Raw genomic sequence first — 25,398 nt, forward strand, 5'->3', positions numbered from 1 at the left:
CCAAAATTGGTTTCATTATTATAGTGGGTTTTTTACACAAGCAAACATTACATGTTGGACTAGGATCTGGGAAACCCAGGTTTGAATCCCCTCTCTGCTATGGAAACTTGCTGCGTGACCAATCATAGATTTTCAGTCTTAACTCTGGCAAGTATTTGGATGAGAGACCTCCAAGGAATACCAGGGGCATGACACAGAGACAGGGAATGGCAAACCACCTTTGGTGGTTTAAATGTCTGCATCCCTTGTCTTTTTCCCCCCATCAAATCACAGTCACCCTGTAGAATTTTCAAGGCAAGACATGTTCTTAACCACTAGAGTACATTGCCCTTTCATAATAGTAAAACTTTACCTCAATACTTGAAGAATCACAAGTGCTGTGACTTCAAATAGACATGATGTTTGAAGATCCCTGAGTGTTTTTGAAATCGTAACAGTAAGCATGTTTTGTATGAGTGCGAGGGGAAAGGAGTGATTCAGATTGTAGCCATGTTGCCGTTGCAGGTGAGAAGGTTAACTTCCCTTATGCTGGTTTGCAGATTGAACCTGATCACTGCAATGCCATGCAGTTATTAACCTTCAAAGGGAGAAAGATGGATAGACTGTCTTTTGTCTGACATTTTTCTTCTGAGATTTAATAAAAAGCCTGGAGGCAATTGGTTTTGATTAGTGAAATCTTACAGAGAGACAGAATTCCCCCCACTCCAGTATAGCCACAGGACCTGACATTGGTTCTACTGGCTGAGAGAATCCATTCACAGACCTCTCAGTATCTGTTCTGATTTAACTGTGAATCAAAGTGAGTAGAGTTGCCAGCAATCTTGAGGAAAAATATCCTTCTCCTTTAATGAACTTAATAGTATGGGTCTACCAGTGATGATATATTTACAGCAGTCTGAAAAGCTTCACCTGCCCATTTCCACACATTAAGCCTCTGTTACAGGGGCAGAATTTGTTTCCTCCTGGTTGTTGGCACCAGCTGTTTATAGAAGACAACCTACAGCTGTGAGTCCTCTTTTTTTGGTGACATCCAAACCAGCTGTTAGAAAAAAAGGCTGTTCTTGTCATTCAAGCCATTGTATAGAGTAGATTGTGGGGACTTTTTCCTAGGCAAGGGGGATTATGAAAGAAAGGGGTTGGAATTCCTGCTATAATTATCCTTAATATCACTTTACTTTGATTCATAGATTGTTTCAGCAGAATACAGATTGCTGTTCATAAAAAGAGTGTGACATATGCTGAAAAGCCAGTTAGCATGAAATTTGGAAAAAGTACAGCCAAGGAAGGCTGCATAAACTAAGAAGAGGGAGAATGTTTAAAAGACTTTTGAATCTGCTGGGCTATAAAGCTGTTAGAGATCAGTTTCTAAACTGAAAATCCTCCTAACAGATTATGCAGTTTATTGTATCTTAGATCAGTATTCTGTCTTAGATCATATTTTTTTATTCCATTGAAACAATAGCCATACTGCTGACAAACCACATTTCCTTATGGGGAAACAAAAAGTAGTAAACAAACAAAAGTAGTAAATATAGCCCCCTCCCCTGGAAATCTGCAGCTACATAACTCTGAAAGAACAGAAAGTGATTAATAATTAAACACAATAGTAGAAGAATCTGTGAACAAAGTAATAAATTTTAAGTGACAGTTGCAATAAGGAATTATGAGTGAAAACATTCCTTACTTCCTCTCCCATCATTCACTACCAACCATCAACATGAGGTTGTAATGTATTTGACTATAAAATTTTGAATGAATGAACCCTAATTCTGGAAGTTTCTCAGAGATTAACCTTGACCCAATGTAATATGAAGGTTAGGATGCTGGACCATACACAGGTGCAGCTAGTGTCAAATCCCCAATCAGAAAGAAAGTGTACTCAGCAACTTTGGTCAGTTACACCTTCTCAGCTTAGCCTACCTCAGAAATTTATGGGTATAGAATGGCATAGCATAGTTATAACTTTAGTTTCAGGCAGTTTATGGTCTTAAAGATAGGTATGTCTCACAGCTGGACCTACTTGAGACCAGTTGTATTGTCAGTGTGGAGTTGAGAAGACTTATGTGACATGCTCTTAAGCAGTGCCGTAGCGCCCATGGGGCGGGGCCCCCGATGTCCTGGGCGGAGCTGCAGCAGAGGCGTGGCCAGGCCGTCGAGGGGGTGTGGCGGGGGCAGGTGATGCCGCAGCATGTGTTCCGGGTGCAGTTTCCCCTCAATCCACCTCTGCTCTTAAGAAGGTGAGGAGTGGTGGGCTCAGACCAGTAGTCCATCTAGTCACAGGTGTAACTGCCACGGGGACATCAAGGGAGAAATGCCCTAGGCGCCCCCATGAGAGTCACGTGGGGGGCAGAAAAATCACCCTTCGCACTTCCAGAAAGAAGGAGGGGCATGGCTGGGCCTTGGCATGGCATGTAAATGTTGCGCCGAGGCCTAGCCATGCCCCTTCTCCTTCCCAGAAGTGTCTGGGCCTTGACCCACTGCATCTCCCAAGGCCCCCCCCCCCACTTACCTGAGTTCAGCCGGCTGCTTCTTGCAGCCTGGTAAGGAAAGCAGCCTGGTGGGAACTACACTTCCCAGAAGACCTTGTGAGCGAGTTGGGGCTTGCAAGGTCTCCTGGGAAGTGTAGTTCCCACCAGGCTGCTTTTCCCACCTGGCTGCAAAAAGCAGCCGGCTGAACTCAGGTAAGTGGGGGGGTAGGTGGCGCCATGGGGGTGGAGAGCAGGGTGCCATGAGGGTTGCCGGGGGGGGGGGGGGTCCGGGTGCCGTTTTGCCCTGGGCGCCATTTCCTCCCCCCATGCCACTGCATCTCATCCAGCATTCTGTTTCACACAATGGCCTTCCAATTGCTGCCCAGAAGTTATGGAAATATTTGTGTCCTAATGTTCATTTGCCCCTTTTGTTCTTGATATTCTGGTGATCTAAGAGCTATTTGTTTGGGTGGACTTTGAGCTGAGTTTATGAGCCTCTTTTCTTCCTGGGAATTATGTTTCTGTGCTGCTGAATAGATTTTTATGAGCTTGGTTTTAATCCATAGTTTTGTTGATACAGTAATTTTGATCGGGACAGGTGTTCTTGTTTGTGTCAGGAAAAACAGAAAGGCAGGTAGCACAGTGTTTCCAGCCTCTCAGTTGAGACTCAAAATGGCTCTGAGAGTGGGTTGCAAACCAGCCCTTCCGAATGGTCGCTCCTTCTCTTTGCATCCTTCTCTTTCTCTCCTATTCTTCAACTTCTCACATTCTTATTTCCACCCCTTTGTGACAATAATGGGGGTGGGGAACAACAAGAAGAAAAGAGTGTGGATTTATACCCCACCTTCTCTCTTGTAAGGAGATTCAAGGTGGTTTACAAACTCCCTTCCTCTCCTCTGTGTTCTCCAATTCCTAGATAAAGACTGTGGGTACCTGATCAGTCAGCTAGATACAAGATCCTATTATTTCCAAGGAAGACCCCCCCACCCCCATCTCTCTTTCCCTTTTCCAGAGACCTCACGGTTCCATCTCTTCAAGATGACAGTGGGATGAAGAACTTTCCCTTTTCCCCTCATACCTCACTAACTTTGAACTGTGGATGCTGTTGCATACCAAGTTAGGTGAGCCTCAACATTCAGGGGAATTTCCAGCAATTCTTCGTATAGATTGGCAATTTTAAAACTGATTTCTAGGGAGAAGTAGGATTTTCATTTATTTCATTTCTGCAATTTATACCCTGCCCTATACCATAGCCTCACTAACAAATGGGGATGAAACTCCATTGAAACATACAAATTTAAATTAGAATAAAAACATAGTTAAAACAATACATAAAATTAGCTAAAAGGAATTAAAAATCCCCCACCCCACCCCATCCCACTGTGACTGGCATCAGTGAGAGGGTCCCGGGGGTGAACTGCTAAAGGCCTGGGTAAACAGCAAGGTTTTCACCAGGCATCTGAAAACATATAATATTGGTGCCTGGCGAATTTCTGAAAGGAGGCTGTTCCATGATTTAGGACATACTATTGATTTATTGATTGATTGTTTAGATTTTTATACCGCCCCATCCCCAAGGGGGATTTTGTGTGTTTCTATACTGCCCCATCCCCATCCGCATCCCCCCATGGAGAAAGCCCTCCCCCATGCCCTCTCTGCCACACCTCAGCAGCAGAAGGGATCACCAGGAGCACCTCCCCACTTGATCTCAGTGTACAGGCCGGCTTGTATGGGCAAAGGTGTTCTTTTAGGTAGGTGGGGCCCGAGCCATTTAGAGCTTTAAACATCATTGTCGGTACCTTGAATTGGGCCCAATAGTGAATAGAGAGCCAGTACAGTTCTTTCAAGGCTGGTGTTATATGTAACTGGCCAGATTGACCCGTCAGCAGTCTAGCTGCTGCATTTTGCACCAACTTTCAGACCATCTTCAAGGGAAGACCTATGTAGAGCGCATTACAGTAGTCAAGACAGGAGGTTCCCAGACAGCAGTGAAGCTCCCAGGGGGTGGGGGTTGGGTACTACGCACTGGGCGCATGAATTTGGGTCGTGGGGGGGTGCAAAATCCCCCGGCCCCTCCCCCTTTCCCTGGCCCCCCCGCGGCGCCCCCCTACACACTTACTTTAGAAAATCGAGCAGGCTGGAGAACAGGCCTTCCTGTTCTGGTGGGAACTACATTTCCCAGGGTCTCCTGGGAAATGTAGTTCTCACCAGAACAGGAAGGCCTGTTCTCCAGCCTGTTCGATTTTCTTAAGTGAGTGGGAGTGGGAGTGGGAGTGGGAGTGGGAGTGGGAGTGGGAGTGGGAGTGGGGGGGTGCCGCCGCCGTGGGGGGGAAGCCAGAGTGCGCACTGGGCGCACTCTGGCCCAGCTACGCCTTTGTTCCCAGAGCATGCATTACAGTGGCCAAGTCCCTTTTGTCCAAATAAGGGCGAATCTGGAGAACCAGTCAGAGCTGCTGGTAGACACTCCTGGCCACAACTGCCACCTGCAATTCCAGGGACAAAGCAGAATCCAGGAGCACCCCCAGGTCTTGCATCTGGTTCTTCAGGTGCAACACCACTCTGTCCAGACCTGGATGCCCTCTGATCTCTTGGACATGGGGACCCACCACCCGCAGCACCTCTGTCTTATCTGGATTCAGTTTCAATCTGTTGATCCTCATCCATTCCAATATCGCTTCCAGGCAAGCATCCAGCACCCAAAGGGCCTCACCTAAATCAGATGGAAATGAGAGGTAGAGCTGGGTGTCATCCCCATATTGGTGATACTTCACTTCAAATCCTCTGATGATTTCTCCCAGTGGCTTCATATAGATATTATAAAGCAGCGGGGATAGCACTGAGCCCTGGGGAATCCCCAATACTGGTATCCAATCCCCTGCAGATCTGGACAACATTATCGTGAAAGTCCCCAGCAAAGGTATCATAACAGATCTCTGGGGATATCCCAGCCGGTGCCCCCCAATTGGAGGATAGTAAGCCATTCACCACTTGGAAAAGTTCTGTTGGATGACTACTTGAGGATGCAATGATGGAGGAGAAGTAAGTTCTCTTTGCCTCCCTCACTGCCACTGGATAGGCCCAAAAATGGGCTCTAACTAGTGTTTGGCTGGTGGCTACTAATCGAGACTAAGATCTTCTCACTGGGCCTTTCCTGGGACTCACTGCCAACGTGATTCATCTTCAATTTAAAAACAAACTATTTGAACGGGAATATCATTATCTTCTCAGGAAGGCACAAAGTTCCTGGTCGCCCTTGCACTTTGGGATTATTTCCCGAAAGCTCTGTGTTGCCCATTATCTGAACCAACTTCTTAATTATAAATTCAGATGGGCATTTTCAAAAGCAAGATGCAATTCCTTTCCATCATCACTACTTCAAGGTGAGTTCTCAAACATCCCTCAGCATGAGAGACACTGCAAATTATACCTAACTCTATCAATGTGTAGTTCCTGGAGTGGGAATGTTCACCTGGAAGAGGGAGGGTTATTGGGTGTATTTTGGGTGCATTTGTAGTTCATTCAGGTTTATGGTGAGATCAAAAAAATTTGGTCAGCACTGTGAGTGAACAAGACCCAGGCAACTGACAGGATGGAGTAAGCAGGATGGCGTAAGCAGTTCTTGTTAATTTCCACCCTCTTCCATTCTACAGTGTATGTCCTGGCTGCTATAGTGCCAATGCATGTTACACATCACTCCGTGGAATTCAGGACTTGTGCTGGACTGTCTGCTGCCACCCAAGTGGCTCTACGTTAGTCAGTTTTCTGATCATGTTAAAAAGTTGTTAGCAGGAGTGGCAGCCATTTTAAATTTACTATATACTAACATGACCTTCATGGTGTTTTTGCTTGCATAGGCCATTGTACACAAAAGTAAGAATAAGTAAGAATACAAAAAAAATGAACGGGGTAAGAAACAAAAAGTTTTTAGTTTCTTGCCTGGAGAAAAGATCTGAGAGGGGCCTCAAACCACAGGACTGCTTTTCTGGCTTGCAGTCTCGGACAAAAATAGCCTTTGAAGATTTGTCCTGTTTTCAAGGGACAAAGGATTAAAAATCCCATTTCCTGACCAGCCTCATTTCATTCATATATGAAGTGAACCCTGACATTTCTGTTCAGACTATACACAGTATTAATGAATGGGGCAATTTAAAAATGGAGAACATGTTTTTCATCAATTTTCTAACTAAGCCAGTTACCAAATATTAATAGGTAGAAACAGAAAAATATTTGACTGCTTATTGATTGAAAAATCAGAGACAAAGTTAGTATAGGAGAATGATAGGGGTTAAAGCACCCTGAGTGTGGAAGTTTGGAATTCTTGAGTTCCTGTGACTTGGTCAAGATCTTTAAGAAGGAAATGGGTAGGGAGAGAATAACATCCAGTGGCCTATAGAATTTCTTATGCCTTCTATCCTGCTTTCATTTCTTCTATAACCCTATGCATAAGTTACAGTGAATTAACATAAAATCCATGTACAGTGTACGTTTGATGTTTCTTTATGTGTGCATTAAATAATCTCCATGTTACATTGAAAATTGAATATGTGATTGAACTCATACTTTTATTCAGGCACTGGACCCCAGTTCCATATTTAAAACAAATGAACATTGGCTGTTCCTTGCAAATAGGTGTACTTGCAGAACATGTGTTCATTATAATATGTGAACAGGGCTCATGTTTTCCAGTGAAGGAAGCCCATTGGGAATTGTTTCTGAGGGGACAAGGTGGAAATTATGGATCTCCCAAAGCCTTTTCAACTTTCTACCTTTGCATGGTTTCACCTATCATTCCCCACAGTGCTACTATCTGTATATCTGATAACAACAGGTAGATATCTAAATCTGTGGATATCTGTGGATATCTAAATCTATGGATTGGAACCACACCAATGCTTAACAATATTTTTTGCAAACTTGGAAGACTCCCCAGATTTGCAGGAAAAAAATCTAAAAAATCAAAAAGAAAAGGTACTGAGAGTTTAAATTCCTCCCAAATTAAAAAAAAGTGTCTGATCATGCACAGACAATGTACTTATTGGTTGAGCTGGTGGTGGCCTTTACCTTAGGAAGCCACTCAGAAGCCAGCTGCACTGGATGCTGAGAACCATCCCAAGACCAGCAGCAGTGGCAGCAATGTCAGAGAAGTCTCCAGTCTCAGCCAAGGCAGCAGCAGACACCAGGAGAAGCTGCTGTGGCTGGGTACTGTGGCTGGGTTGAGTCACTCTGAGCCTGGCTGCTCTGGTGGAGGAAGCCTGGAACCACTCTGTTTAGAGCTGCTCCCAGGCATCATCGCTGTTGCTTCTGGGCTTGAGGTGAATGGTTGAGCCTGGGCACTACCAATCCTCTGCAAGGCTCCCTATATCTGTATTATTCTATCTCCTGCCGCCAGTCTCTCTGACAGTTCTCCCACCATCCAGCCGTCCTTCACACACACAGATCTGTCATCATTCCTCAATTCTAAAAATGTTTATATAGCTTGCTACTGATTCTGGGTCTGTCCTTATGGCCAACCAATGACATGATGACTTTTAATCACCCAGTGCTTGTTCATGATGGCATAGTGAGCCTATGTGGATGGGTACGCACTGACTACTCACAAACTTTTTCAGAATTTTTGCTGAATGTATATGGCAGTGGTGGCGAACCTTTGGCACTCCAGATGTTATAGACTACAATTCCCATCAGCCCCTTCCAGCATGGCCAATTGGCCATGCTGGAAGGGGCTGATGGGAATTGTAGTCCATAACATCTGGAGTGCCAAAGGTTCGCCACCATGGGGATATGGGATGGGACTAGCGGGGGAGATTCTTCCCTACCTTGTGATCACTGTTCTTCATGTGATGTATACAGTCCTTCAGTGCAAGTTGGTTGGGAACTGAAGCTTTGATGGACAGGGAAATTACAAGAACCCCCCCCCCCCCTCTATTTTGTCATCTTCCCCATTCAGAAGCTCTGATGTAATCAATTAAGTCGTCTTCTTAAAGCCAGTAATCCGCCTCAGGAAGCAATTTTAAGGGAGTTCCATTTCATTTCATTAGGCTTAATCTAGGAAAGCATTCAGTTAGAACTACAGCCTGAAAGTAAAATTCTAGAAATAGACAAGAGTCTTCAAAGTCCATTGAAAATAATGCTTTGTTTAGATTGTAGTGTTAATCTCTTCTGGCCAGGGGTCGCCAGTAAGATACATGTAGATGCCATGGTGGCCACCAACACCTTTCCTGGCACCAACTAAATGTTTTTAGAAAATGGGGTGGTGGTGGTAAGGTTTTTTTGCACAGCAGGGCTCATAAATGGCCTCTGGAGAACTGATTGGCTGTGCAGATTTTTAAAAAGTTGCTTCAGCAGCAGCTGTCACAACAACAAGTATCTTTACTGCATGACTGAAGATAAGCTGTGTATATGCAAGAAAATATTATACAATTTGTTAATTTAAAAAGCACCTGGTTTCTGTCTGAAATGCTGAAGAATTGCTATTAAAAGTTATGCATCTCATTTCTACCATTTTGTGGTTGGCTCTTCTTTGTCTGGCAACCATTTTGTAGGTATTCCTGCCCTCCTGTGTCCATTGTGAAGGTGTCTGCAGGTCAAAAAGGTTGGGATCTACTGTCTTAAGCCCAAACTACATGTTATGTAACTGACTTCTTGATCACCATGAGGTCCAATTTGAATTGGGTTCATTGTATGGAAATAGTAAAGCTGCCAGGTCTCCTGGATTAGTGGGAGACCTCCTGCTGGTAGACCTGTTCTCTCTCCAACCCCCATAGTTCAGTGGGCTGGTGGGAAAAATTGCCATAATGCAGTGACAGGACTTCCAACATAGTTCAAAAGTGACATCAATACTTGGGGCAATGTTCTAGCTTTCCCTCCAAATTCTATGGTTAAACTATAGCATTTGGGGCAAATGCTGGAGTGTTGCCCCACATGTTGACATCACTTCCAGATTGAGTTTCCCAGTCTGTTGCCCATCGGCCTGTTTTTGCTTAGTTTTTTTGGGGGGAGGGGGGATTTGGTCCAAATCCTAACAGTTTTGTCCAAATTCTAAAATGTGATGCTGGTTGTTGTGTTGATGTGTTGTTACTTCTGGGTACACTGATGATGCGTTGTTACTTCTGGGTATTCACTAGAAGTGATGTTGTTTCATTGTCACAGCATCGCTGCCATCCATACCTCCCTCTCCCCCTCCTTTTCCTATTTTTGGGTCACACCAGAAGTGATGTCACTGTGTCAGGGATGGCACCTGCTCTTTCCTGGCTTCGAACAAAGGCAGGGAACAAGGTGCTAGGAATGACACCTGGGCGGGGAGTGTTGTGTCCTTCAATGTAACCGAACCTGTGATATGTTAATGTAACTCCTTCCTGTAGATAACTAGGGCAACTCTGCTTGGAACCCGTGGGGAAGAGGAAGCACTGGAGCCTGTGGGGGCAGCCTGGCTGGAGGCTATCTCTGTCCAGGCCTTGGGATGCTGAGCTTCAAAACAAATTCTTTCACACCTTTCTTTCACACATTCTCTGGGAAAACGGGAGGGGAAAACCAGGGGAATGCAAAGGGGGATAAATGTAACTGTGGAACCCAGGTTCAATAGAACTGGCTTCCTAAAGCTGGGTACTTGGTGCCAACTCAATAAACACTACTGATCCTGAATCTAGAGTCTGTTTATTGACTACGGGTCCAAGACCTAACACACTGCAATATCAGAACTTCACTGGAGAGGGAACCTCCAGCCGGTGAGCCTCTTGCACTCTTAGAAGGAGGCTCTTTAGCCTTTCCCTCCATGCATTTTCCTGACCTGAACCAGCCCTGCGTGTGGGGAGTGTTATTTGACCCATGGGGTGGTTGCAAGTACTGAAGGGGCAAATAATGCTTCTTGGCTATTTTCAGTCAGGCAAGTGGTGTGGACGACAAGCTGAACCCCTGCATCATGATCCCCATCTGAATCAGGTCCCTGCAGCACTTCAGAACTGAGTTCCCATTGGGAATTTACAGCTGTAGCCTGTGGTTGCAAGTTTCCATGGAGTGCCAGCTACAGCTTGGGAAGTTCCTGGAGGTTTGATGTGGGGAGGAGGAAGAGCCTGGGATAGGCAGTGTTTGTGTAGGAAAGAGAGCTTAGCAGGGATATGATTCTTTAGATTTCACCCTTCAAAACTGTCCTTTTCTCCAGAGGAACTGTTCTTCTGTAGCCTAGACCTCACTTGTAATTCCAAACCCCACCTGGAGGATGGCAGTCCTACATGGTGATCACATTGCATGTAACATGTAGTTCTGGGCCCACTGGCAGCTTTGCCTCGAACCAATTTTCCATCGTTCCAGAACTGAATGGAAATCCTTTATTAACTAAAAAGTCATGTTTTGTATCCATGCTAGATTAGTTTATTGCAATCCTATGTTTTCCTCCCCTTTCTAACTAGATTAAGAAAAAACAGCAAGAGGTGGTAGGCTTTTTAGCAGCCAACAAGATTGATTTCAAGGAACTGGACATAGCCTGTGATGAAGACAACAGGAAATGGATGAGGGAGAATGTTCCAGGTGAAAAGAAACCACAAAATGGAATCCCCCTCCCTCCCCAAATCTTCAACGAAGAACAGTATTGTGGGGTAAGAAATGTAAAGATTTATTTGAACATATATGTTTCCTGTTTTAAGAAAATGTATAGATATACTTCAAATATGGTTACAAGAAGGATTGTAGAGAGCCCCTGGACAAAGATTCCACCTGCCACCCATCCATATGTCTCTGATCCAAACTAAACACCTCTGATCCATAACAAAACAAATGGTTTTGCTTGCTGTTACCATGAATCTATAGTAATAAAATAATCATTCTGTTTGTCCATCTGCCCATTTATGGCAAGTATATTTAATCAGAAAATAAAGCTAGGAGACTTAAAATTGGCCTCTACTGTCAGGATGATTTTGGGAGTTTAAATTGAAAAGCATGGGAATATCCTGGACCAGGTGTGACACTCCCCCACCCCAGTACTAAGGGTCTCTGTTTGTGGCAGTGATAACTCATCAGAAAAGAATGCTACATGTTTGTAATCTGGTAACCAACACCACAATGATTATGGAACTTGCAATGCCAAAAATGAAGGGAATTAGAATATCCATAACCAGGTTATCTTCACTATAGGTAACGTGTAATAAGAGAGCTTTCAAGCAGCCTGTCACATGTCTCTAGTACTTAGATCAGGTGCAGCTTTGAGTCCCTGAGAGAAAGACAAGGTATGGCATTGTAATTATTTTAATGTGTCTCTGGCCGTTTCTGAATAGTGGCAGGAAACAGCTCTCCGTGCTGGTGGACGCACGAGACCATTTGCACGGTCTCGAGTGGGCGCCGCCGAAGCTGCTGCACCCTGCAGAGGTGGCTCCGCATGGAGCCGCCCGCGGGTCGTCCCATTCACCTACCTCTCCTCCCTGTGCAGCTTTGGACAGCTGGAGGGACACGCCCATGCTGTCCTCCGACCTCCGGGGGTTACAGGGCAACGTGGCCGTGTCCCTCCAGCCGCCCAGAGCTGTGCAGGGAAGAGAGGCAGGTGAACAGGAAACTGGAGGTGGCAAAAGCGGTGCCCTTACGCCGATGCACGTTGCACCGCACCAGTGGGAAGACACCGCTTTTGAAAAACCTCGCTCAGGGTGCGCTCCAGGGACAGTGTTTTTACCGTTCCTAGGGCACTGTTTTCCAGCCATGCAGAAACAGCCTTTGTGTGTGTGTGACTTTAAACTGAGAGTGGAGTTGGAGAGAAAAAGGCGGATGAGAGAGCAATATGATTGGTTGATTCTAGAGTGTGCATGTGGGAGGGCTGGGTTGGACTGGCCGAAGGGGTCAGAGAGAGAGGAGTCAGGGAGAGAGGAGAAGATGACAGGATTTCAGAGTGAAAAGACTGGGAGTGTCAAAACTCTAGTCAGAAAGAGTTAAAGCTCTTTGTGAGCATGGCAGAATGTGTTAGGCGGCTTCTGAGTGAAAAGACCGAATCAGTAAAAGCTCTGTGAGAACAAGTCAAAGTTGGTCCAAGCTCTGTGTGGGCAAACACCAGTAAGAAGTTATAGACTGTCAAAGCTTTATGAAAGAGTTAGTCAGAAAGTCAGAGGGTGTACAAAAAAAGTCAGAGCCTCAATAAAATGTTGGACAAAATAACGACAGAATGTCTGAGAGAACTGTGAGAGAGAGAAGCTGTCAGAAAGTGTCAGAGTGAATTTATGTCGAGTAAAATCCTCATAGTATTTGTTGCCTCAGTTTGATTTTATATTATTTTGTAAATATTTTGCTTGAAACCTTGAAGTTACCTATCAGTTTTTTAAAAAATCTTTGTTTGAGGAAACATTGGAATCCCACTGTATTTTCCTTAAGGGACCAAGTAGGCAATGCACTTTGCCTTATAAGCTTGTATAAACTACCCAAAGGAGATGTGGGGGTGTGGTTGGAATTTGTATTCTTGGTGGCAACTACCATATGGAAAAGAATTAAGGAAACAAATATTAGTTGGCACTTATTATATATTTATTTACAAAGAAAAAAGACTGCGGGTGGAAGATGAACTTACGACTCTGTTTTCCCCTATGGAGGATTTTCAAGTGGCTGGGGATTGTCCATCTTCTCCTTCCTCCCTGCGCTACCTGGAACCCCACTGGAGACAACGGGGTGGTGCAGCAGCAGCACTGTCCCCGGCCACCTCCAAGAACAGTGTTGGGCTGTTAATAGATCAGTGGTCTTGTTCAGTAAAGGTAGCTTCATATGCTAATTTGTTAATGTTTATTAAAATTAAATTTTGTTTAATATTTTTGTGCCAACATTTTAAGTATCACGCTAATAATTTTGCACTAACTGAACAAAATATTGGAAAGTGGGAGCAAGTGAAAGCCAGTGTGGTATAGTGGTTAGGAACAGTGGACTCTAGACTGGAGAAGTGGGTTTGATTCTGCACTTCCCCACATGAAGCGTACTGGGTGACCTTGGGCTAGTCACAGTCCTCTCAGAACATTCTCAGGCCACCTACCTCACTAAGTACCTGTTTGGGGGATGGGAGAAGAGAAGGGAAGGCAATGTAAGCTGCTTTGAGACTTTTTATGGTAGAGAAATGTGGGGTATAAAAACCATATCTTCTTCTTTTTCTCCTCCTCCTCTTTAGAAAGGGGTGAAAAATGACATATTATGTTTAGGACCTAAGATCTCTGCCCTGCCTGGCCAAAGCACACATAGCTGTAGCCCAGATACTAAGACTGTGTGTTTTTGCCCATCAAATAATTACATTTTCCATCAATAGTTACATTATATGCCACCTAGTGGCACATCATCACTATTACCGGTATATAGTTAAATTATATGTAACTGTTGAGACTGAATTCATGTGTGCCGCTTGAAACACTTTTCAGTCCCTTTCCCACCATTGGAATGTACATATAAACAGGTCAGGTTTCTGGCTGGACTATGAAGGCTGATTTGTAGCTTTATTTCAGCCTTCTTAGACTTCATAATGCTGAGGTTTGGACCTGAGTCAATGTCTCAGAAGTTGAATACCTGACCCACCCTGTCTTTTCAGTTTGTACTGCAAAATAGCTGCAGAGATTATGGTTAAGGGAAGGTTCCTCTTCTATGATACTCATCATTCCACTTCTTGTCATAACCGTATGAGTGATTTTCCAAATGTTATCTGGGCTAATGAGCCTCACTAGGTGGCAGGAAACACACACAGCGAGTGTGGGGCTGCTTTAAACTGCTGTATTTTGTGTATCAGCTTGCCTTTGGATCTGATCATTGTTCTTCACATCATCACAGATTCCTAAATTAAATAAACAAAGGTGTATAGCAATGTAGATAAAATTGCCAGAGTAGAAGCGGCCACTATGGGAAGGAGGAAGAGTAGGATACAAGAAAATTTAAAGCCACTATGACGTGTATTAGCAGTCAAGAAAAAAAAATGTTGAGCCTTCTCAAGAAGTTTTCTAATACATGAATAAGAAATTTAGGTAGCACATTTGAGGTAAGCACATTCTTTAACCTGTAACACTTATTTGTGACAAAACTCACTGGTACTGAGAACCAGTGTCTTTTTTTCAGGGTTGTCCCAAGTCCTGATCCTCATGCACCAGCTTGCCCCATTCAGAGAAGGAGAGAGGACAGGCATGCACAGAGCTGCCTGGAGGGATGTGCAGGGACAGGTGCCACCATGACCAGAACTGGTGCACAGATCTGAATGTACCATCACTCAAGCTTCCACAAGAGGCAGACATGGACCTGGTTGTGCATGAATCCAGGCACACCCTGAAAAACCACACTTGAACCAGCTGGCAAGAAGGAGCCCAGCCACCCCTATTCTATTCTATTCTATTCTATTCTATTCTATTCTATTCTATTCTATTCTATTCTATTCTATTCTATTCTATTCTATTCTATTGTCTGCGCTGTTCTTTCCTCCTTTGGGGAGTGAAAATGGATTGGATAATTTTTTTAAGTTGTTCTTCATATTGAAGTTGTTTTAAACCATTCTTCATTCTGGTAGTCTTTGTCAACTCAGAAATATTACAGAGGAGTTACACTGTAAAGTGCATATCACCAAAGAGCAACGGCTATCAAATGTCTGCAGAGGCTCTAAATTAGCAATATACAGTATCTCTCACTCTACAAGATACTATTTTGGGCCCTGAACAGCCAACATATCAAAGCTACATGTCTAAGGGTCTTTCCAGATGCTTAAAAGAAATCCATTTTATTCTTAGTACAATATTTGCAAACCCACACTAACCCCAGGACAACCCCATCCCCATTCCCAGTTAATGAATTGCAGACAGCCCTAATGCAGAGGGAACAAACCATTTCACTGCAGAAAGTCTTATTAATGTTGGCTACTTTAAAAAAGAAGGATGGCTATGGATGCTGCAGTGCTTGAGCAGGGAAGCACATAGAAATCAAAGTAATACAGAGACAAAAAGGGCAAGGATCCTGAAGTAGGAAGGGACTGATGTAAAAGGAGTAGGTTTCTTTCCTGCCGTTTGCCATTCAGTATTCTCAAAAAAGGCTTCATTTGAATCTTGAGAGGTACTGCAGGCCTTGCTCAGCCTCTAAGCAGTTAAAAAACTTCTTTACAAGTTTGGCTGAAGAACGGGTGATGTGTGCCTCTTGAGAGTCTTTTCCCAGGAACAAGATACAGTGGTGTATGTTTTGGAAAGGTACAATTTTTTTGCAAGAGAAGTGCAAGCCTGAGAGATTTTTGGATCCTGTACAACTACCAAGTTATAACTGTTCAGGTTCGGTACAACCCCACAACACTTATAACCTCTTTCTGTAAAGACGCTGAAATGACCTGCTGCCCAGCATTTCCAGAGGATTTCACTGAGGAGGTAAAAATCGACCAAACTGCAGTGTAATATAAGTCTAAGTTAATAATCAAAATAGATTTTAGGAAGATTTGCATGCCTTGATCTAGCAAGGAAGATTTGCACCTGAGGCCAAAACATGTGTACTTGATCAGCATCATTGTACTAATTCAGGTCCCATGGAATTTGAATATCCTGTATTGTACAACATGCACATCTGTAGTTGGATTGAAGTCGTGGAAGGAAAAGTCTTATTGATTCACAGAAACATCAGATATGGGTACTGTTATCACTAGCTTTCAAAGACTGGACATGTTTCAAGCAGAGGTGTAGCTACCGGGGGCCGGGGTGTGTGCGTTGCACCGGGCACGTGCCGGGGGGGGGCACAGGTTTTAGGCTAGCATTACCAAAATTTCAGGGATTTTTTGGGAAACTCTCCTGATGATACCACCCAGGTTTGGTGAGGTTTGGTTCAGGGGGTCCAAAGTTATGAACTCTCAAAGGTGGTGCCCCATCCCCCATTGTTTCCAATGGGAGCTAATAGAAGATGGGGGCTACACCATCCGGACTGGAACTGGTCTAAACTCACTTGTACAGTTCAGTATGTTTTTCAGGTAAGCACAGAACACAGGTTATCAAAAGTTCACCTGCCTATCATGAACTAGAAGAGGAGACAACATGAAATCACTCAGGTCAAGCAAAATTCCCTCTAATTATCAACACAGAATCATAGAATCCTAGAGTTGAGCCACCAACCCCCTGCCATGCAAAAATACACAAACAAAGCACTCCTGGCAGATGGCTGTCCAGCCAATGTTTAAAAACCTCCAAAGAAGGAGACTCCACCACACCCCAAGGCAGTGTATTCCGCTATCAAACAGCCTTACTGTCAGGAAGTTCTTCCTATTGTTTAGATGGAATCTCTTTTCCTGCACCTTGAATCAATTACTCCTTGTCCTAGTCTTTGGAGCAGCAGAAAATAAGCTTGCCCCCTCTTCAACATGACACCCCTTCAAATATTTAAACATGGCTATCATGTCACCCCTTAACTTTCTCTTTTCCAGTCTAAATATACTCACTTGGGCTGGAAGATGAGCATGCCTAATTTTCCCTGGTTTGTTCCTGTTTCATCCTGATCCAGTGTGCACAGAGCCATCTTACTTGCTATGGTTTAGAGCTGTCAACTTTCAAGTGGGCTCTGGACATCTCCTAGAATATTACAGAGATCAGTTGCCCTGAAAAAAATGGTTGCTTTGGAGGGTGGGTCTTATGGCATTATACCCCTCTGAAGTCTCTCCCCTCCATCGCCAAATCATCAGTAATTCTCCAACGTGGAGATGACAACCCTAAATTCTCCCCTTTGAAATGAAGGGGACAAACTACACATGTATAATCCCACACAAGGAACACATGCAGGACTGTGAATTGGGGTGGTCCTGTTTTTATTTGTATGTGAAAGTGGCAAATTACTTTATAGTTCACAGTCCCGTGCAGTTAAACCGTTTAAAATCAGTTGATTTAAATGGACTGTGATCAGTTTAACACTGCAGGATTACAGCTTTGTTTCTTAGCGCTACTTCCAGATTTCTAGCTATGGAGAGAGATTTGTAGAGTCTTGTCCCCTTTAAATGCGTTTCTTATAAATTCTTGATGTATGTTTGAATTCTGTTTTCAGGACTTTGACTCCTTTTTCTCTGCGAAAGAAGAAAATATTATTTATTCATTCCTAGGTCTTGCTCCTCCGTCAGGATCAAAGGTATGAATTTATACCCCTTGTTGCAACTTATTCATCTTAATTTAACAATAAATTTGATTCAGCATGTAAATCAACTTTCTAAATCACATAGTAACCTAAACTTCAGACTGAAAGTGGGCCTGCAAAGTGCTACTATTTTCCAGGGACTCCTCTGCCCTCCCCCAGCTCAGTCCTATATCCAATTAAAACAAATCACATGTTCTGTTCTTAGCATGAATAAAATATTTATTAGTTATCTCTGTGTGCACCATGCATTCCCCCCCATTCCTCACATTTATATCCTGCCCTTTTTCTTACGAGCTCCAGACCTAGCTAATGCCCTTTCTCCATCACAGTATCCTGACAACAGCTCTTTGAGGCAGACTAGACTGAGAGTATCTGACTGGACCATTTCCTTTTCCTTCTCAATAAAATAGCTATGAATTTCAAAAGGACACCTTACCATCTCCCTGTGTCCTGGGATGATCATAATATCTGGAATGCTGTTCCCATAAACCTTTCCCACCCCCACCCCCATTCTGGACCGAATCCACCTGAATTGGGATACTTGTAAATGATGTGAGGCAAAATGAAGTCTTCCTATAGATGCGGTGCTTTGCTTCTCTTCTAAACACATCGAAATTTGGCAGAGCCATTCAGTTGCAGCCCAGCTGAGGTTCTTTCAGCAGTCCACTCCCTGTTTTCTGGCAGCACAGCCCACGATGGCTTTTTTAAGCCCTATTAATTAACTTCTGAAAGCATATGTCATAATCATTAAAGTGCCTTATTTCAAGTCAGACAGTCAGTCTACCATGTTCAGTATTCTCTGTTCAGTCTGGCAGTGGCTGTACAGGTTTCACCTAAAGCCTGATCCTTTTAACCAGGGATGCTGAATTCAACCTGGTCCCTTCTGTATGCAAGAGAGACACTCTACCACTGAGCCACAGCTCTACCCCTGGAAACCATGACAGCTGTAGGGGTGGGGGGACAGTGTGAAGTGAGGGGCAGCTGCCACTGAACAGTGGCTTGCAGGGCATCATATGGTTGCAGTCAAAAGCTGGAGCAGCATTGTGGCTGTTCAGCATAATTTCATTATTGTCTCATGCCAGACTCCACTGGCCATACAAGCAATTGTGGACTTGCTGCCGCTTCCTTTGCCACTGCCTCACTGTAAGAATGTAGGGTTACTATTTCTTGCTCCCTGCTAAGGACCAGCAGCTTCTTATCATGTACCTTCACACTTTACAAGGTGCCACTGGCATGTAGCTCAGAAAATAATTATGAACAAAAAGACAGCAACAGGCTAGTCTTTGACAAGTTCAATGTACAAGGTTTCCCATACTGTTGTGGTCATTACCCATCCAGGTTTTTTTAAGTTTATATTTATGGGGTCTAAGAAGGCATGAGAAATTCAAGTAGTAAAAAAAATCCTAGGAGAATGAGGCAACTCTGACTCTCTACAGTTTCTTGAATGCTGAGAAAAGTTACACTTTAAAAGAAAAGAATACTCCTGTAGCTGCAAGAAGAGAAGGGTGATCGCAAAGTGGAGCAACAGCTCAGAATGTGCTGTGGCTAAAGAGCTACCTGAGAAGTCATCCAGATATTACCAAGTTGATGGGCTAAGTGAGATAGAGAGCACTTTATGCACTTTCAATGCACTTTGCTGCTGCATTTTAGTGTGCGAAATAGCAAAATCCACTTGCAAATTGTGAAAGTGGATTGAAAGTACATTATTCTGCATGTGCAAAAGTGCCCAGAGATTTCTTCCTGATAAATCAACCTCCTTTAACTATAAAGATGTAATCTGGAACACAGTGAAAATCTGGGACAGTTGAGTATGCTGCAAGGAATAAGTGACATTCTGCTGTCAATATTTTTTGCGACTCTCGCACAGCAATGCAGTTTTACCAGTTTCCCATCTCATAATAAGATGTGCTAATAAAAGAAAAAATGAAAACCATTTAAAGTAATATAGCAGCGGGACAGGGGGATTGGCCATTTACAATGTGGTAATAGTAAAATATATTGTTCTGCAGCACTGATGTTCTTGTTCAATAAAAGCCACCCTTGTATATATTTTAGCATACTTACATACAAAGAATCCCCCTCTTTAAAAAACATATACAAGTGATGTGGCTAATTTTTAAAATGTGGTAGTGTATTTCTAATGTATTTAAGTTATTTTGCTGTTAATAAAAATAAAATGCTGAAGAATACTTGCATGTCCATACAGTAATCTGCTACTGGGTTTTATTTAACTTAAATGACATAACATATCACTTTTGCAATCAGTATAGTATCGTAAAGGTGAAGTGATTTTTTATAATGAAACTGAAAAATGTGTGAAGGAATGAGGGAGCTTAAGTAAACATAATTGTCAACAAAGATATTTGTATTTAATTAAATTAATGAAATTATTGATTTATCTTAGCTTTTAATTATTGCCAACTATAGTCCTTTTATAAACACATGTAAGTGTCATCAAGTTGCCACCAACTTCTAAGTGGATTTTGCACAGGGTGAATATAACGGGTGTAGGATGTAATACAATTGGGGGGGGGGGAGGACTTCACACAGGTCCCATCCCAAAAATGAGCCTACCCTTTTTATTTCCTTCAACCCGGGATTTTTTAAAATCACTAAACCAGCAATTCTTTTGCAAAATCCCAGCTTGGAGCCACTCCTGCATGAACAGCCAGGCAGGAGGCACTTCATTTTCCTTCCTTCCACCATACCTTACACAGTCAAGGAGTCTGCCTGCCATTGCCCTGCCCTTGCGGGGAGGCTCCTTTTTTTAAAAAAAATTTGCATGTTGGAAATGTGCAGCTGCACAGGTGCAGCCAATGGTCTTGTGGGATGCTCGGCATGGCCACAGGGGTCCATTTCTGTATGCCTGCGTTGTATGCCTCAACATGTGTTGAGGGATTTTTTTTTTAAAAAAGAGAATTATCTCTGTGTAAAGGCGTGAAAGCAACCCAGATTGTTTCCATGGACTTTAATTGCTGCCTGGAAAAAGGAAAACACGTTCCTTTATAATGACTGCAACCGGTTACACATTTGCTGGGCAGAATTGACCATTGAGAACTCAAGTCAGAAGCGGAGGTGTTTTGCTATTGCCTTCCTCTGCAGAGCCTTCCTCTGCAGTCAATTTAAGTCTACAGTTTTGACTGAGATTGCTCATGCACTTAGGGTTGCCAACAGTGCTGTGGGGGGGGGACTGGCACCCAGGGCAAAATGGCACCTGTGCCGCCACGCCCCCCCCCCTCTTCACTTACCTTTAAAAGTTGAAAGAGCAGCCTGCTCCGGACCGTGGAGGCTGCTCTGGGTGTGGGGGCAGTCTGAGGGGAGGGGTGGGGGGAGCGATTCTCCACCCCCCACACCAGCACCCAGGCTGTTTGTTCCCTTGATCCACCCCACCCTGTGGTAGCTCCACCTATGGTTGCCAACAACCTGGAGAGAAAAGGTCTTGCTGTTTAGTAAAGGCTTAATGTGTGGCATTGGGCAGTGGAAGCTTTTCTTGGCCCTGAAATAAATAACAACTCATTAAGCCTTTGTTAAAGGAGCAGCGTTTTTTCCCCCTCCACTGTAGGAGGAAAGTTTGAATGATATTGTTAATCGTATTTCCTGCATTTTCATACAGTGATGGTATGAGTACATTTAAAACTGCCTGATTTTCACATGTGCACACCAACATTGGAAGTTTTATAAGGTGCTTGCATGCCTAAAGTCTGCTTCACATAGAAGTAAATCTTCAATTACCATCTTGGAGTAGTTGTGTAATATAAATAAATATAGACACTTATTCCTTATTAGCTGTTTTAAATCCTGGAATAAATGAAATATTTTTGAGTTGAAAAATACATTTAAAAAAATATCATTTCAGAAATGCCTCATATTAAATTTTAATTAACTTCTAGAATCATTTCGACTACATTTCTCTTCCATATGAACATAACTATAAATCCCCACAAATTCCCCAGTTTTATGTTTTTAAACCCCTTTCCCACTTTTGGCGAGGTTCACAGTATCTAAAGGAATGGAAAGGAAAGGGCAGGATTAATTTTGTCTTTTGCTGCATTGGGGGATTTAAAGGTTTGTGACCCTTTTCCAGCTTACCAACTGTGCATCTTGGTTTGATGTGGTATGTGGAACCTCTGAATTGCCAACAACATTAATGTGTTATAAAATCGATCCATTTATTTCACAGGACAAAATGTAATCTTCCTTCTTGAGATATTTAAATGTTTTTCTCACAGGAAGGGTGGATTGCTGAGGAAACTGTGCCAAATGGTGAAGTTTCAGAAGAGCACAAAACTGAAGAAGTAATGCAATAATTTTTTTCATTCTACATATAAATAATGATTTAAGTACTTTTATGAATGGCATGCTTTCTTTTGTTTTTATTTTTATTTTGCTTTGCTTTATCCAATGAGGAAAAAAAACCTGAAAACACAGTCTGCAAATACAGGAAAAGCTGTTTCTGAGCTTCACAAGAATGTTGCTCAACCTGCAGTGAAAAATGCAGAACTTGAGGAACAGTCTGTGCCAGAATTTTAGAGTGTCATGCTCAATGGCTGGATATGTCTGTTCTTGGTTGAAAGTAATCCCGGGTGATTAAGACCCAGAGCAAATTGTGATCAGCCACAGGCTGTGGTTAAGAAAATGATGCAGCCATCTCTGATATCTCTAGGAGGCTCTTTTGTACAATTTGGATTGTCCCAGAGTTTAGTGTGCATTCACCCTATAAGAAGGCAAAGCATGACTGTTTGGGATTTGGCAACGTTTTTTAAAAATTCAGGACTGTTCTTTTTAAGAAATGGTTGGGCTATGCAATCAGATAAGTTTTGTTAAGATGAATTTAAGAACTGAAGGACAATTTAAGAACTGAAGGACAAACTGTGTTTGATTGGAAATAGTTTCTGTCTTTCCCTCTCTGCCATTCTTACGTTGCTCGTGCTGGCCTTTCCCTTGGCAGGACACCGAAATATCTGAAATTGTCGAAGAGAACGCAGAGCACACAGAAGACAACGCAGAAGTAGTTGCTGATTCTACTGAAGAACCAACAGAAGAACAGCAGGTAGTCTTTATTTATTTATTTATTTTTCATTCATTCAAAGCGTCCCTTTACATTTACAAAATTTGTAGCACTGCATTAGAGTCATTGGGCTGCATCTCCAGAAATATATTATGCATTCAGAGGGGGAGTTCAACTTGTTTTACATCCATTGGTACAGATTGATAAAATGGTTTGAAAAAAATACTGAAAACAAAAGAGTACTTATCAGTTTGCACAGTTCCAATTCTCATTTTATTTGCTTGTTTGTTTATTATTTGATTTATAGACTGTCCTTCCCCAGAATGGGCTCAGTGCTTACAACGAAGGTTCACAGTTAAAATCACAACCATTATTCATTACCTGATAGCGCCATAAAACTAGCCCTAACTAAGGGGAATGAAAATATGGGGGAAGGAAGGAAAGGAATGAAGGAGGACGGGATTGGGAAAGGGCAGGGAGGTCAGCTATGAGGAAAATGCCTACACTGCCCTCAGACATAGGCCTGGAGGAATAGCTCTTTCATCCAGACCCTGTGGAACTGAGACAAGTCCCACAGGGCCCAGATCTCATTCAGCAGAACATTCCACCACACTGAGGCCAGAGCTGAAAATGCTCTGACGCTGGTCAAGAACAACTGGAGATGTTTCAAGTCAGGGATCACCGACAAATTGTTATTCATGGAGTGAAGTGCTCTCTTAGGGGTGTATTTGAAAAGACAGTCCTGCAGGTTTGAAGGCCCCAGCCAGCTCAGGGATTTAAAGGCTGCAACCAGAATCTTTAACCTGATTTGTGACTCCACTGGTAACCAGTACAGCTGGCAGAGCACTGGATGGATATGTTCTCACTACAAGATCCCTGTGAGAACTCATGTAGCTGCATTCTGCATTCTGAACCATTCTGAATCTTGATATCTAATTCTGAATGTTGCTTCAGAGTTCAGATCATGTGTACAGTTAACTTTTAATATTAGGAATGTAGGAGTAAAATGAGATATATAGCATATAAGATGTTGCTTAGTGTATCTGTGGCAGATAACAGTTCTATTTATTATGAGGAAATATCCACTGTTAACATTTTTTTGTGTGTGTGGATTATTATCAGATTTAATACCTTAATTTTGTATTTCAAGTAACAAAATATACCTACATTTCTTTCTACTAATCATTAAAGGTGGTATCTTATGTTTATAAAAAGGCGACTCAGTAGCATGACTTTTTTTAAAAAAAGCCTTTTTTAATTTAGCAAAATGAACAAATGAATTACTGTACATCCTTCTCATGGAATTGCACACTTGAAGTGTAAAATAATTGTAAGTCAGAGCCCCTGTAGCTATTGCAGAAGGATCTCCCAGAACAAGTAACCAGATACTGTCTTTCCTGTCTGCCTTTAAAAAGCCATCTAGACCTTGTAGCAGACTTTTCCCCCTATATTTTTAAATTAAAATACTTTTAAGTATTTTTCTGTTTTTAAAAAATCTAATATTTGAACTTTTTTCTTTTTAAATAAGGAAGAGGAAGAAGAGGAGGAGGAGGAGGAGGAAGAAGAATCTTAGTATATTTTTATTACTTTTTTCTTTTAAATACTGTCCAGGTAATTTTGTTAAAAATCATCTGTCTCAGCCTTCACCTGAACATCCTTATTGTCTTAGTCTTTATTGTTTCCTGGTTATGCAACCCTATGCAGAGCCACTCCCATCTGTTTTCATGGGCGGGCAGCACAATCCTGAGGGCTGCAATGGCTGACAGCACAACATCAGCACTAATGGTCTACTCCAAAGAGGGAAACACACAAGCCAGGAATCAAAAAATGGCCTTGCTGCAGGGCCATATAGGCAGCAACCACGTTGGCATCCCCAGCAATCACACCCACAAGACATCACAGGGGAATGGTGCAGCTGGGACCAATCAACTACAGAAAATGAATTTTTGGATCCAACCTAACGTGTAAAATACAAATAATAGCTATCATTTTTTTCCAGTGTGGCCATTCACTTTCAGTATTTTGATAAGAAAAAAATTACACATGATCCAATTCTTACAGGCACTTTTATTCACATCATTTTCACTGGGAGAGAGTGAAGTACATGTTTATCAAGCTTATTACCATCAATGAGATTTAAATATGTTCACTTTTGGGAAGACTGGATACAAACATTTTAAGCAACAGTAGATTTTGCAGAACTGCAGAAATCGTCTGGGCATCCTGGATAGGCTAAACACCCTTTTTTAAAACCATCATTTCATCTTGTTATCCTGGTGGGAAAATTCAACCTCCACTTGCACTGGAGAAGCCTGTGGTTCCGTTGAGTTCCTTTTCTAGTTCAATAGAGGTCATTGAAGGCTTTCACAGCCAAAATCACTGGGGGGCTGTGTGGTTTCCAGGCTGTATGGCTGTGTTCTAGTAGCATTTTCTCCCAATGTTCCGCCTGCATCTGTGACTGGCATCCTTCAGTTCCTCTGAAGATGCCAGCCACAGATGCAAGCAAAACGTCAGGAGAAAATGCTACTAGAACACGGCCATACAGCCCAGAAATCAGTAGAGACCCTTTCAAATCAATAAATTTCCCCAAACTACTACTAAAGAATCTCATGAAAGATTTCCATGAGCAGAGGAGGGGATGATTTTCACTGACTCCCCTCCTGATGAAGACCTCTGGTTCCTCTATCAAGCTAAGTGGGGGATGGGGGGGAAGGGGAATTACCTGGAGAAGCAAGAAAGTCACACTTGATAGACAGAAATCTCTTCTGCCCATAGACGTTTCTGGTGGGTCCAAGCCAGTGGGTACACAGAAAGGAAGGACTGGCTGTTTTATATGGGCAGCCCAATCTGTTT

General features: G+C 42.9%; 1 protein-coding gene across 3 annotated transcripts in view; it reads left to right on the forward strand.

Moving 5' to 3' along the window:
- The window catches only part of SH3BGR (SH3 domain binding glutamate rich protein), a 34,036-nt gene that overhangs the window by 4,742 nt on the left and 3,896 nt on the right, over window positions 1-25,398 (forward strand). For all 3 annotated transcript variants that reach the window (XM_048495023.1, XM_048495022.1, XM_048495024.1), the window contains exons 2-6: window positions 10,874-11,059; window positions 17,451-17,531; window positions 21,767-21,832; window positions 22,486-22,587; window positions 24,074-24,156. In XM_048495023.1, the coding sequence (XP_048350980.1) occupies window positions 10,973-11,059; window positions 17,451-17,531; window positions 21,767-21,832; window positions 22,486-22,587; window positions 24,074-24,118 (381 nt within the window). In that variant the 5' untranslated portion in view covers window positions 10,874-10,972 and the 3' untranslated portion in view covers window positions 24,119-24,156. The remainder of the gene's footprint in view (window positions 1-10,873; window positions 11,060-17,450; window positions 17,532-21,766; window positions 21,833-22,485; window positions 22,588-24,073; window positions 24,157-25,398) is intronic.

This window comes from Sphaerodactylus townsendi, linkage group LG04 (genome assembly GCF_021028975.2).
Source record: "Sphaerodactylus townsendi isolate TG3544 linkage group LG04, MPM_Stown_v2.3, whole genome shotgun sequence".
NCBI classification, from domain to species: Eukaryota; Metazoa; Chordata; class Lepidosauria; order Squamata; family Sphaerodactylidae; genus Sphaerodactylus; species Sphaerodactylus townsendi.